Genomic DNA, 15,306 nt, shown 5'->3' on the forward strand with positions numbered 1-15,306 from the left:
TTGCGTCTGGGGTCTGCTCCAGCGGGGCGACGCATTTTTTTTCTTCCTTTTTTCCCTCTTCTCCATTTAAACATAGTTTCAAATATAACATTTTGAAACATGATTTTACACAAACTAACACATAGTTTGGAACATGGTTTACACAAACTAACACATAGTTTGAACCATGGTGGACACAAATATAATTTTTTTTAAAAGAACCCAGTTGTGTTGATTTCCGTATGTTCGCTGCCAAGAAAGAACATTCAAGGGCACCCAATCACCCAAACTGGAAAATCCAGCGGGAGGAGATGGTGCCCTTGTTGGTTCTACCGATGAGGCGAACATCCAGAAACCTCGACTACGGCTTCGTCCGGCCCGTAGCCAGATTTGCTGCAAAGAAAGAACACTCAACGTTCTAACTATCGGTGTCGGAGCCGGAGTCGTCGGTGTGGTAGTGCTCGCGGCGAGCTGTGTCGTCGAACACCTTGACGATCATCTCGCCGTCCCCCTCGTAGAGGAAGGTGAGCTGGCAGCCGGGCTCGAGGTCGATGTCACGGGCGAACTTGTCCCACCCTGTGTGCAGGTACATCTTGCCCTGCCCGTCGAACAGGACCTCCACGGTCCAGCGGCAAAAGTTGCAGCTGGCCTCCCGTAGCTGCAAGTGCGCCGGCTCGACGCCGTCGACGAACTCGGCGAACTTGTCCGGTAGCCGCTTGATGGCGAGTGGGTCGTCGTCGATGCGGAGGAGGAACTCGAACCAGCGCTCCTCCTGCGAGGACGGAGGAGGGCGCAGGCGACGGCGAGCGTGGGGCCGTAGCTGCTTCACCACGGCGGCCCCTGCCCCGGCCACGGGGGCGCCCAGGGCCGCGGCCTCGACCGCCTCGCCGGCCACCAGGACCGGCCATGGACTTTCTCGCGGGCTTGGCTGCGTCGCGAGAACACACGGGCGGCGCTACGGTCGAGCTTTGTGGCGGCTAGGGTTTCTTTGGAGGAGTGGATGAGGAAGAAGAACGCGCGCCCCCTTTATATAGGCCGGTGGCATGCGGTGGCCGCGGGACGCGTGGCGTCGCCATTAACGTGGTTGGCGGAGGTGGGCGGCCGCTCGGCAGCCGAGGCATCATCGCCATTAACGTGGCGCAGAGTGCCGAAGCGACGCAGCTTTGCAGTCGCTGACGCGTTTGAGAAGACGCATCGACGCAGGGCCGCTGGCAGGCGGGCCCGCTGAAACGTCCGCCAGACGCGAGCGGACGTTTCCGGACGTCCGCAGAGACGCATCCGAGACGCATATTTGGGCCAAGTTTGCGTCTCCGCGGACGGCCCGGTCACTTTGCGTCGCCCCGCTGGAACAGACCCCAGACGCATTTCCGGTCACGGCGGACGAAAACGGTCGCTCAGCGACCGTTTGCGTTAGATGCCCTTACCGCCCTAATTTTGTTGTAGCGAGGCGTGCACTTCAGTTGTTCGACGATATGCCTTGGCGTGCATTCTCTTGCATTGCCATCATTTTCTTAATCTCATATTCTTGTTGCTGGTTGACTGGCCATAGATATTATTCTTCAGAAATCATCTTGGTTGTTGGCTATGGTTACACTAGTAGGAAATTGTTCCACAGAATTATTAGGCAAACAAAGCTCCCGATCTGATCCGGTACTGTTACCCAGCAGATGTCGTCGAAGTTTGAGGTTAACTTTTGAATCCCAAAGCGGCGCCAAATACCTTGCGTGGCTGGACATGTGAAGAGACTCACGATCTTCAGTGGAGTTGGGGCCGTGTAGGCAAAAAGACAGTCCATGATGTGTATGTGATGCCTCTATGAGTTTAGTCTGTTGAGTTTGAGTGAAGAGAGACGCTGCCTCAGCCCTCCAAAGATCTTCCTCAATATGCGTGTGTGGTATCAATTCTATCGTGCACCTTGTGGGCACAGTAGGCATGTCCATGACTGTCACCAAGGCAGTGCTGCCTCCTCCCCAAGCCATCACCAAAACGTTTGCAGCCCAGTGGTGCAGGTGTAGACACGCAGGCAGACATGCCTTCCAGAGCTCGGGACGGCGGCGGCCACGGCCAGAGCGCGGTGACTGCGACGGCTCGACATGGTAGCAACGACCGTCCTCCGAAGCCCCAATTCGCCCGTGTATGCCCAAAAGAGCACCGGCGAGGAACTCCCTCAGCATCCTAATCATCCGGGCAAACCTCATTTCAATTCTTTCCATGAAGAGCAACCCCTTCTTTCCACGCAGAGCAGGGCCGGCCCTAGGGGATGGGCAGGGTGTGCGGCCGCCCAGGGCCCCAAAAATCCGGGGGCCTCATCTCAGGTATATACGTATATATGTTGCTAGGCCAGCTGAAAGAAAAAGCATGTGGGCTACTGTTTGGACCTTGACGTGAACCAATGGACCTTGAGTCCTTCACGTAATTGACTAAAAACTTAATGCGAGGAACTGATCGGTCGATCTAGGGAGTAGTTCCTTCTTCCCATCCTATTCCACGCAAACCCTGGTTCCAAGATGAGTATACGACTCGAGGAGAGTAGTTCACAACCTTTTCTCATCCTCGTCGTTAGGGATCGATCGATCCTGAACACCCTTGATCCTGAATTCCTCATCAATCTAGTGTCCTCTTCGGCTCTTCTTGCTGTCCTACAACCTGCAAGCCCACCATCAACTGATCGACCACCATCGAGGCAGCGAGCGGCGCACAACATAGTCGGATGTCTGACCGATCAGCGATCCCCATCGCCTTCCACCGCCACCCATCGGTAACAGTTCGTGACTGCCCACCAAAAATACTCTTTTATTTTGAAGTAATTTTCCTCTAACTCTGAATTTTTGATGGTCAGTTCACCTACTCGTCGTCTCGTTAATTTGGAGAGAACAATGTAAGTGGCTCTAAAAATGTAGTTGATTCATCTGATGCACGTGTTGAGTCTGCTAGTGTTGATGAAGAGCCGGTTTATACTTCTGACATTTATAATGCAAGAAATTTTTAAGGTAATACATATAAATTATTAGATCCGGTATATCTTTCGATGCATTTAAATGTTATTGACAACTATTTTTTAAGGTAATATATTAATTATTACTGTCGTGGCGTCTATATTAAGGGGTCCAAGTTTTACTCTCGCCCAGGGCCCCTAAAATCTTAGGACCGGCGCTACGCAGAGCATCCCCTTCATTCCACCGCCAAATCCTTCTCTGAACCTGCCGGCGCAACGCTGCCGTCAGCGTACGCCGCTATCCACGCCGCCGAGGAAGTCTTCATCCATCATTCATCAGGTGCGTGCGGTAGTACCACCGGGACCCTCTCCGACCGGCACCAACGACCTTCGAGCGCCGCAGCACCGCCACGCACCTGGCCGCAGTTAACTCTGCCGCCGCCGCGTATGGATCCAGCAGGGAGCAAGCGCCCATTTGCATTTCTTACAGGGAAAACGTATTTCGTTAATACGTCTTCGCCATGGCCCATGGACCGTTTGACGTTTATTGCTGAAAAAATAAACAAACACATGTCATCTTAAGCTCGTGACGCCATTATTCGCGAAGATCAGAGTGTAATGCCCTACCTTCTTGACCATGGCAAGCCTTTCCTAAACATGCGAGCATCTTCTGCCCCCTTTGCGTGCGTAACCTGGAGACTAGCATGCATCTCTTCATCGACTGCTCGCACGCACGCCAAATCTGGGCGAGGGTGGCCACTGTCGCCATGGCACCCTCCCTGGATCCCCTGAGCTGGGGTGTGTCCCCGAGGTCCGTGGACTAGCTAGCAAGCCTCTCCGCTGGGCTCCCGGCGGCGGAGACTTCTCGCGTTCGCTCTGGCAGATTTGGCTAGAGAGGAACGCCCGCACGTTCAGACACCACACCTCCTGAGTGGATTCCACGGTGGCCAAGATCACCGACGAGGCGGTCGCTTGGGACCTGTCGGGTGCGAAGATCACCAGACCCCGCAAGTAGACGTCTTGGGCTGTGTTAGTTTCCCACCAGCAGGGTCTGGCTAAACCTATTGGATCGTCGTGTTTAGCCGTTTGTACTTGTGTTAATCTCTACTCTTCTATTAATATATCGAGCAGCTCACCTGCCGAATTCTCAAAAAACATGCGAGCATATGGTGTGTGGTACGTCTGATCGTTCTAGTTATATCTAGGTTGCTACACTACTTGAATTATGGTGAGGTTCATAAACTACTAGATACTCTCTTGCCATGGTCATGCGCAGTGGCGGAGGACGGAAATAAGTTGATGTAGTGTGTGAACTCTAAAAGAAATTATGCAAAGAACAAAATAGTCGGGAGACATTAATGAGATATATTATTTAAATTCAATCACCTATATACAATAAAATAGAAAGATATTTGATTATATGTAGAACCTATAAACATACCATTAATATCAGCTCAATAACAAAATTTTACCTCTCTAAAAATATCATTTGTAATTTTATGAATCAACACTTTTGAATATCTCACAGCCGGTTCGCAACTCAGTCTTGATGATATTTGTCGTCGAGAAATCGCTTTTAATTCTTCACCACTGTTAAAACCAACACCAACTCAATAACGTGATAATGTCGTTGGAGAAACACGGTGTGCCTTTCAAAAATCAAGAATTGTCTTAAGTATATTTTATATAGTAAGAGATATGATAAATCTCTGTAAGAAAAACAATCTTATTCATCTTGAACCTAGAAAACGAGTCTTGATTTTAGTACGTAGTCTCTGTTTTTGGTTCAAAGTCTTCTTTGCGCAATATTCATTAAAACAAGCATAATGTTTTCGTACAAAATTCGTTTTTGATGTATGGCCACTCAAATTGTTCAAAAGAAACATATACACACGAAAAATGATATTAGGGCAGCTGCCATACCTTCACCCCTGGTCATGCGTATGCTATTTACCTCATGTTAGTTCAATATATGGAAATGGTTTACTTGACATGGTTATACACGTGTATTACAGGCTACCCAAGCAATTAGACCATGATGTTAAGTACCTGATGTCGAGAACACTAAAGATTGAGATTACCCGGTCCCTTCTTTGGCTAGATTGAGTTGCAGTACCACCTACCCGCATTACCACCTGCGCAACGCATGACCTATTCGGGAAAGTCTTCAGAGCATCTCAATCAGATACCGAAGGCCCGGCCTCAATTTTTCTTTACAGGAAACCTCAAAACGGCCGCCAAAACCTGCATATATGTGATACAATGGCCTAGCCGGTTTACCGGAAAATGAACTACAGCTGGGAGGAGGTACATTTCAGCCCGTTTTATCCCGCCGCACTCTGCCACTGCCAATCTCCTCACCCATGTGATGTCATTCCTACCCACGTCACCTGATCTTTGCAGTGGACCTCTCTGTTCTGCTGTCCATCGTTCCTGAGCTTAATCAACCCCAATCGGAGCCTCCCGAAGCACCCATATTTCCCACCGCTGGGTACATCGTCGCGCCGCAAACACAAGCAGATGGGTAAGAACATCCTCATGGGAGCCAACTCCCTTCAGTGGTAAGGTCCGCCCTACGACCGCAGGTGCCGGCCCGAGGTGGCAAAAAATGGCCAATTCCGGGCCGGAGAAGATGAAGAAGCTAGCCAACAAATCGTAGACCCTCACCTACTCCACCAAATGATTCCACCCCTTCGGCATCCGAGTCACCCTCGCTGATCGTAAATGATGGGTAAATTTCCGAATGTGTGTCAAAATGAATGTGTGTGTGTGTCAAATTGGACGGTATTGCTCGGCTTTTTCAGTTTTTTATTGTGTTGTTTGAATTTGCATTTGGCTCCTACTTTGTATGTGAATATGTTGGAGGAAAATGAGTGGACAAGCTTAATGTGTCACTAGATGCATTTTGATCCCTTGTTGAAAAAACCGAAACAAGTCACAGTCCAACCGGTGATTTTATTAGCCAAAACACCCCGCAGTCCGTTCACACGAGATAAATCATACATCCAGGTCGATTCATGCTTGGGGCCTCCAAAGTTTCCCACAACAACAGACTTGTTGGGCTAGCCAACTGGCCTAAGCATTGTTTGTGTCATGGTACTCACATATTTATTAAATATACTTTTCATTTCTTAGCATATTAGTACTTCTTGTAGCTTATTTTATCCTTAATAAATCGAAAAGTGAACTGAACGCACCAGTGGTCCGACCACTGAACCGTGAACCGGGGCACTCACCGGTCCATGCTTTTATACTATGATTTGATAACGAGTATGGTAATGATGATGTAGAAGAGGTGGACGAGGGAATGGAAAATCAAAGAAACTCGTGAATTACGCGGAAGTTGAGGACATGCGTTAGTGAAGACATAGGAGAATGTATCATACCGGAAATAATATTGGCAAAGAACCGATGACAAGTTTCATCGATTCATGTCAGAACCATCAACCCGCACAATGCTATCTCTCCGATGCTGGGAAGATGTCATAAAGCAATGTTGTAGCCACTGGAGTGGGTGTTTGGGGCAATTGAGGAATGCACCACTGAGTGGATGCCTTTTGATGACTATGTAAGTTCGTTGTCTATTTGAATTTTCGCCAAGTTTTTGTTGTCTTGTTTACTACAAATGTGTTCACTCTTGTTTTCTTGCAATTTTGTGAACATAGGATCGTATAGGACAAGAAAGGTACAAGAAAATGGCTGCATCCAAAGACAAAGCATTTGTGCTCCAATATTGTTGGATATTACTTGAACATCATGAGAAGTGGAAGTTGGGACATCCAAAAGCTCCTCCACTGAGAAAAGGAGCACCAATTACCTTGGATGACGATGAGTATGAGGATGAATATGATGAACCGGCACCGAAAGGAGTAAGAAACAAAGGTAGACCAGATAAGGGGGTAGGGGGAGGGGGAGGAGAATAGGTAATTGAAGAAGGCCGAGGCACAAAGCTTGAGGGGAAAACTTTATGAGATGATGAAGTCAAAACAACGGTTAGTGGATCATTAAATGCAAGCAGAAAAAGAGTTGGTCGAGAAGAATCAATAAGATAAGTTGCCAAGGTGGTAACAAATTAGAGAGGATGAGAAGTTCAAGACGGATACCAAGGAGCAGAGAATTCATCTCGAGGAGACCAAGAAAAGGGCGGACATCATTACCAGGGAGAATGGAGTCATGATGTTGGATCCAAATGAAATGGATGAGAGGACAAGAGAGTGGTGGGACATTAGAAGGGGATATATTGCAGTCAAGAATAGGTCTTGCTTCGGCTAGCGGTGATGATGGTTACAATGTTGCTTGATTTGGGGCATTCCATTCATAATTTTGTGGAGGTTTGATAGATGCTATGTTTAGCCCATGCTTTTGAACCAAAAAAATTTGTTGTTAATTAGAATTCTCAAAGCTTAGAATCTGAAATATGTTAATGCATCGGTTTGAAAAGTGAAAATAATATCAACCCTATTTTGCGCGATCCTTCCCGATTTTATGGTACGAGTATACCGAGTTTTCTGGTATCTACTAGAAATGCCTTGAGTCGAGTGAGTATTAGTAAAACTGCATGAACTAGGGATGCTCTGAGTAGAGAGTGTGTATTAGCAAAACTGCATGTTCATTTGGTATTTTGGTTTGCTGCTTTTCGTCGACTCGAAACGGGACGTTAGCATCACCCAAAAAAATGGTGACGTTAACATGACAAGGGGATTATATATCCCCCTCCCCGTGCAAGCTCACACCTCACCGCACTAACCACATACTGTACACTCTAGTCGTGACGCATCAATTTGTGGAGTCCAACGCTGGAACAAGCAGAGCATGGATAGACGCAGAGCAGCAAAGCCACCGGCGTCGCAGAGCGCCGACGACGACTCCGAGCTCGGCGTCTTTACGGCCGAGCGCTACTTCAACGACGCCCTCGCCGGTGAGGACGCCTTATGGTGCGACCGCTCGTCGTCGTCCTACTCGTCCGCGTTCAAGACATGGCAGCACGACGATTCCGCCCTGGCGCCGACGGCCGCCACCAGCTCGTCGGAGGCCAGCTGGAACAGCCGCTCTGCGTTTCTGTCCAACCATCCGGCGTCAGCTGCTGCCCCGGCCATTGAGGAGAAGGCAAATTCCACGACAGAGAGCGAGCCGACCGGAGGAAAGGCGCGCCCGTCGTCCTCTCACCTGCGGCGCTGGATTCTCGACATGGCAGGGTGCGCCTGCGGCTCCAGCGACAACAAGGAGTCGATGAGCGCCGACGACCAGTATCGCGAAGAAATGGACGCCGGCTCCGTTGACGGTGGCAACAAACACGGCTCCGAAGCAGATGCGACGATTCCAGGAGGGACGAGCAAACAGACCACCGTGGAGGACGGCACCACGGTGAGGATGATGTCTGGCTCTTGCAAGTGGGTCCAGGACGGTGGCGGACCACCGCCCTTGCTGGTCGCGGAACCTGCCCACCGCCGAGCCGCAAACCCCGGCGAGCTGACCATGCGGGTGCTGGATTCCACAGCCAACGCATCGTACGACGAGCGACGGCGGGTATCGGCAACGCAAAGCTCCGCCTATACAATCGTTGCTGGAAGAACGGCACGGGGTGGTGCTGTAAGTGCAGCCGCCGGTGGCAGCGGAAGCCCCAACCGAGCACACATGAGGGTTGACTCCGTCGTGGACGACGCCGCGGCGCCGACCGAGGTGGACGACATGTACCCACCGAGCGAGGCAAGCATCGTGTGGAGCGTGGTCACCGCGGAGGGTGCCGCGTCCGGCAACTTCTCGAGCGCGGCCTCGGGCCGCTACTATTACTTCAACGACGGCGACGAGGATGCAGGAGGGAAGAGCCACCGGAGGAGACGAAATAACGGCGGCGGCTTGCTGACGGGCTGCATGTCCAAGAGGGCCGTCGACACCGTCGGCCAGCCTCGGACGTGGTCGGAGGTGGAGCCGGCGCCGGTCGCGAGGGTGCGCGGCCCAGACATGGCACGCCGCCGGTAGGTATGTTCGGTTTGGATGTATGCGGCGGTTGAGTCTGTGGATTTGGATGCATGCATGTACCGGTGGATGTGTATTTTTTTGGACAAATATTGGATTGTTTTTTTATCAGTGAAATATACCGGAGTAATGGCGATAGAGATGCGTTGTGGACGATGCACTTCAAAGCTGTCATCATCTGTGTACAGGCCTACAGTCCACAGCCATACACACGACATGTCACAATAATCGGTAAACACAACTTTCAGACCGCTACATTGAATTTGGTCCATATGTGATGCTTATCTGCGTGCTGTTTAAGACATTGGTTTCTTCCCAGGAGCAATAGTTCTTTTTTTTGAGAGACACGTGGACTTTATTGATCATAACCATAATGTCATTACAAATGATCTAACGGAAACGCTTCGGAGTCACACCACGTGACACACATCTAGAAAAAAAAAATCACATAAATGAGCCAATGAGTGAGCAACAACATTTGCTCCTCGATAAATCTTTCTATTATTAATAGGTGATCCCATTTTCCTGCACATGCAAGGTATCCACCTCATCATGTATCTACAAGCAATCCTAGACTGCCACCTCAGCAGTCTCGCCAATCCTAGACTACCACCTTAGCAGTCTTGCCAACAAATTTTGTAAGACCAGGTCATCAGTTATTTTCTATTTTCCTCGGAGAGTGTTACATCTGTTGCAAGCGCTTCTTCTATGCCTCCACGACACTTCCCTCTTCGTCTCCTCCATTATTCTTTTATCTCTAAATAGCAAGCCCCCACTACAAGAAATTCTCTCAACATGCAGCCATGCCACCTCATCATTTTTATTTTAACAGTTTTTTATTCTTATTTAGCAACAAATAATCTATTTTGATTCTCAAAGAAACTGCTCACTGGGAGACGAGAGGTTCTTTATTTCGGCCTTCCGTTCATCGCTCTACCTGCCTGATTTCTCTTAATGTTCTAGCCATCTCCTCCTCCACGATCTCTGCACCATAATTGAAAAAAAAATGGTTGAAAGTATTTGCTGGGAAAAACTGATGGAGGGCAGGCGCTGCACGCTTTTACATACCTAGGTTCTAGCATGAGTTGGTCCATTAGCATGCAACAACCTCCACACAGACAACACGGCACCATCGTTAGATTACCACAGGGTGGCAGGGGGATTCCTAGCCCGAGGAGCAATCATTTATCCATTGTCTCTTTCCAACCTTCTGCTTACTTTGATACAACTTTCCTCAGATTCCACGCTCAATGGCTTGAGGCTCTTTAATCATCAAGCTAATGTTTCTTGAGAGTTTGTATTTACATAAGTCATGGCCTGATATTTATTTGGTAGTTCTTTGTTGTTTATATTATGGCTTCCACTTGAAATTTGGTATGCTTTCTCTCTCACTCTCTCCTGGTTGAAGTTCTATTTCCCGATCGGCGATCTTAGGTATCACGATCTTTACCTGGAGATTTTAGTTTGGATTAGAACCTCCAGATGATGCTGGGATCTCAAGTATTCAGCCATTAGATTCCAAGGTATGTGGGACTAGCTAGCGGCTGATATATATTCTTCTCATTTTAGCGCTTCAATTATGATTTGTGTTTGTGACCAGGTTGGAAGAACACCGATACATTTACATTCTACATTTCATGTTTTCTCAATAAATTATTGATGGAGCGTTGGGTTGTTTACGTTAGATACAGTTATAAACAATGTATGTAGGCCAAGCATGAGCCTTAATTTGTGGATGCCAGACAAATAAAAAATATGCAGGTAACAGTCGTGCACAGTGATTTGTAATTTATATTTCTTAGTATAATAATCATATTTATTCCATCTTCTCGATGAAGTTTTTTTACTGTAGTTAACTGTGGAAGCATGAAAATTATCATAAATCTGTATTATCCGAACAAGATTGGTTGTATCTTCCGGTAAAATGAGTAGGAACATGCGGTGAAACTACGGTCGATTTTGACAAAATTAACCTAAATCTGAAAAGATCTCATAAAATAACCTGGTTTCGAAAAGATTTTACAAAATAACCTTTTGCTCGGCTCCGCACAAGATGGAGTCATGCTCAGTAGCACGACTCCGTTCCATGAGGAGCCAAGCTGAGATGCACGGCGCCGTTGTAGGTGGAGCTAAACTCAGTAGCACGGCTCCGTTCAGGGTGGAGCCAAACTCCTAAGCACAACGTCGTCACAGGCGGAGCCAAGCTCAGTAGCACGGCTCCATTCCGGGTGGAGCCAAGCTCAGTAGCACGGCTCCATCCCAGATGGAGCCAAGGTCCTTAGCCGTTTTCTCACAACAATTGAGAGTGGTTCATGTACCTAGTGAGGACCATGTTTATTGAGCCCAACAACAAGGTTTGCATCATCTCGGACCACCACCAATGGATACTCAAGACAGTTATTTTCTATTTTGTGCTTGTTTCCATTTAAATGGTTATGTGTGCAAAATTGTCACCGGTGGGCTCTTCTCCTGCTGCGACAGATAGTCGCCCTACAACCTAACCTTGTCAGAAAAGACTTTGAGTCACTGATGCGCGCGAAACTCGTCAGAAGTAAGGCGCTCTGCTGGCAGTACTTATTAGGCGCATTTGAGAAATTTTGTGGTGCCTTCGAATACTCTCCGAGTTATTATACTGTCGGTTGCTTGATAAGCGTCTCCCTCAGTTCGTTCTGATTTTCTAGAGAGTCAGGACGTCTTTCGGTTCAAGGTTGTGAGCTACAACCTGATGCTTGTTGGTACTAGATCGCACCCAAAAACCCAAACTATTGAGGAAACACATTACAAAGAGAAGTACACTAATATAGCAAGGATAGATGATAAAATCTATGCCAAGTAATACTTCATGATAAAAAAAACATGGCAAGCTGCTAAGGAAGCACATTGCAAACATAAATAGAATAATATAGCAAGGATAGATGAAAAAATCTATGACAAGTTATACTTCATGATAAAAAGCATCTCAAGTTGCCGAGGAAGCACATTGCAAAGATAAATAGAATATATAGTAAAGATGGATGAAAAAATCTATGCCAAATTATATTTCATGATAAAAAAACATCTCAAGCTGTCGAGGAAGCACATTGCAATGATAAATAGAATATATATCAAGGATAGATGACAAAATCTATGACACGTTATATTTCATTATAAAAAGTAGTTTATATGTTAACAAACTGATAAAAACCTATAAAATACATATACTATGTCTTCCCTCACTCTACTTTATCACCATAATGGTGATAGAGAGGACATGTATGGCGACGACGCCGGAGGTACGAACCACACAGAGATCGCATTCTATGTTGACGTGTCACCCCGGTTCAAAAGAGTAATGTCAAGGAACAATTAATAACAAATCGAGAAGAATACGAACTTGCTATGGTAAATCTTCTAATTTTGCACACCTAACCAGCTAAATGAAAATAAACATAAAATAAAAAATAATTGTGTTGAGTATCTTTTGGTGACGGTCATAGCTGATGCAAACCTCTCCGTTGGGCTCAATAACCTTGGTTCTCGTTAGTTGCACGAACCATGTTCTCCCAATTATTGTTGGAAAACGGCTAAGAACCTTGGCTCCACCTGGGACGGAGCCGTGCTACTAAGATTGGCTCCGCCTAGGACGGAGCCGTGCTACTGAGCTTGGCTCCGCCAGCGACGGCGTTGTACTTCTGACCATGGCTCCACCCGGAACGGAGTCGTGCTATTGAGTTTGGCTCCACCTAGAACGGAGCCATGCTATTGAGCTTGGCTCCATCTGGTGCGGAGTCAAGCAAAAGGTTATTTTGTGAAATCTTTTCAGAACGAGATTATTTTGTGAGATCTTTCAAGATTTAGGTTAATTTTGTCAAAATCGACGAAACTACGTGTTTGATATTTATCTATGTACTTCACCCTGAAGAACCATGCCTTTCATGATCTTTTATGCTGATTAAGCCAAAATTTAGTTACTAATGATGCTTCTTCCTACAAGCTTAATAGAAATTTATATTTGACTCATTGTGAAGTTCAAAGACATGACATGTATTGCACGAAATAATCTGTTAGCCAATGGCAAGAATGGTGCGATGTATACTTGGTAAAAAAATGTGAAGGTGTATGCATGTCTCATTAATTGTGTGCATCGAAAAAGCACTTTGTGCTTCAAATGAAATGTTCACACTCCTTTTAGTCCATTTGCTAAGAATTTACCCTTTTGTTTGCAGAACATACAAGTTGGGACCACTCAGGTTTTTGGTAGGTTTTAGTTCAAATTTGAACCAAAACCACAACTCTTCTTATGGATTGGGGGAGTAGCAGAAATTGCAAATTGGAAAGATATTTGTATTCGCATAGAAATTATAATGAATCATTATTTTTAACTCCCTTTTCCTCATGTAAGTCCGTAGGGTAGTGTTTCATTATTCTATATGCAATTATGCCGGTACCTTACTCTAGAACAATTTGTTTATTTTAGCTCATACCCCGTTCGATGTTCTATTTTTAAACTATATGCCTATATTCAAAACATACGATATATCCACAGCAACGCGCGGGGTATCATCTAGTATGTTTGAAAGAGCAAGACATAAACGACTTCATCAGCTTCTTGATATCTTCAAGAACAAAAACTTTCTCAAAGCCTTCAGATTTAGCAAAGCATAGGGCCTACCTAACCGCCAACATCCATAAAAGTTTGGCAGAGGGATTCTTATGCAAAATTAAAAGTTGCAGCTCCTCTATTCAATGTACCCAATATACTCTCTTCATCTCAAATTAACTAACTTAACTTTGTTTGGATACATATGTATATAGATATAAAAGGAGTACGAATTCTTCCGCGTCAAGTTTCTACCGAGTTTGTATCCTTACTTTCGTAGAAAAACTCCTTTTCGGGTCAGCAAATCATACAAAATGCAAACGATAACCCTATGTTTAATTCACTCAACCTAAGTGGGGGGCAAATTAAGAAAATCCAGTTAAAACAAAATATGGTGCCTTTTTTATTAAAAAAAAAAACCTGCTTCGTTCATTCAACCCATGTGTGATTTTAAAAATCCGGTTCAAACTAAAATATGGTTGTCCAGCTCTTTTTCCTCAAATGCCTTATGCAGGGAGCTATAAAAGGTGTTCCTAACACAAGCACTCCCTCTATATCAAATTATAAAATGTTTTGAATATTTTAATATGGATTACGCATTTACTGAAATGAGTGAACAAACACATTGAAATGCGTCTAGATACATATAATAATAAAAAATACTCACTCCATCCCACAAAAAATGTCTTAACTTTATCTAAATTTGGATGTATCTAGGCGTGATCAGTATATAGAATAAGGTTGTCAGAATCATGATTTGTATATCATCGAAACCTCTATATATGGTAGAATCGTAAACCGTACGATCTTAACTTCCAGAATCATGAAATCTTAGATTCTACTTAGTAGAGTCGTACACTTGTCCACTTAATTTGGGTCGTAAGTCGTAGAGTCGCATAGTAGAATCATGACTCTGACAACTATGGCATAGATACATTCAAATTTAGGAAAAATTGAGACATCTTTTATGTTTTATGTGAGAGAGGGAGCATAACATCTTATATCATCATTATGCACAAGACTATATCAGAGTAAGTATTGGGGAGTGGCGTTTTGGCACCCAAGAGCATATGCGCCCGGTTTTTAAACTTCGTTTTAAATGCACTTTTAAAATGTTGAAAATTTTGAACACAAAATTTAGTGGATACATCTCGAAATTCTACACATTCACAAACTGGTTTCACAGAAAACCAACATTTTGAGTGTCATATGTAAAAAAGACAAATTTTGCTGTAAAAAAAGGTTGTGTACGAGACGTTTTGTTTGTCTTTTTCACACAAGTTAAAAAAAAATGTCGGTTTTTTGCAAGACTTGATGTGCCACGTAAAATGTTGATACGTAAGCAAGAAAAATTTTGTTCAATTTTTTTTAACGTTTTAAAATGTTTTTTCCGGTGGCAGGAGCATATGCTCTAATGTGCCGAATTGAATTTCTCTAAGTATTGGTACTTATTTGTTTGTAGAATAGATAGAAACACCAGGAGCTCCCGCTAACTCCATAGCTTCTACGTGAAAACGAAAGTTCAAATGACTATGTATGCTAAACAAAGAAAGAAAAATAAATAAATAAAGACAAAGTCGAGCAAAAACCTAACAAGAAGTCCACCATGGTGGAAGGTTATCGTACCTAGACCAACATGGGCTAGTGCACACCAGTATCCATAGTCCACTATAGACTAGTTCACATTAACGCATATGCTCTATATTTCATCTCTCACTCACAGATAGCCTTGGTCTTTCGTTAAGAACCTTCACTCTCTCATAAGAGTGTGTCTTGCTCCACGAGATAACCAAAGCTATCTAACAAAAGTGGAAGTGTCAACTTTCTCGGCGTACAA

The 15,306-nt window shown here is 45.4% G+C and overlaps 1 protein-coding gene across 1 annotated transcript; it reads left to right on the top strand.

Moving 5' to 3' along the window:
- The first annotated feature begins 7,662 nt into the window (after positions 1-7,662).
- Positions 7,663-9,028, top strand: LOC124708611. The gene is made up of 2 exons (XM_047240293.1): positions 7,663-8,893; positions 9,003-9,028. Exon 1 carries the CDS (start codon positions 7,727-7,729, stop codon positions 8,891-8,893), a length of 1,167 nt encoding a protein of 388 aa, XP_047096249.1. The 5' UTR covers positions 7,663-7,726; the 3' UTR covers positions 9,003-9,028.
- The last annotated feature ends 6,278 nt before the right edge of the window (positions 9,029-15,306 follow it).

This window comes from Lolium rigidum, chromosome 4, assembly GCF_022539505.1.
Source record: "Lolium rigidum isolate FL_2022 chromosome 4, APGP_CSIRO_Lrig_0.1, whole genome shotgun sequence".
In the NCBI taxonomy this organism is placed as follows: domain Eukaryota; kingdom Viridiplantae; phylum Streptophyta; class Magnoliopsida; order Poales; family Poaceae; genus Lolium; species Lolium rigidum.

Coding starts and splice junctions, on each gene's coding strand:
- LOC124708611 (XM_047240293.1), top strand. CDS start 7,727: ATGGATAGACGCAGAGCAGCAAAGCCACCGGCGTCGCAGAGCGCCGAC.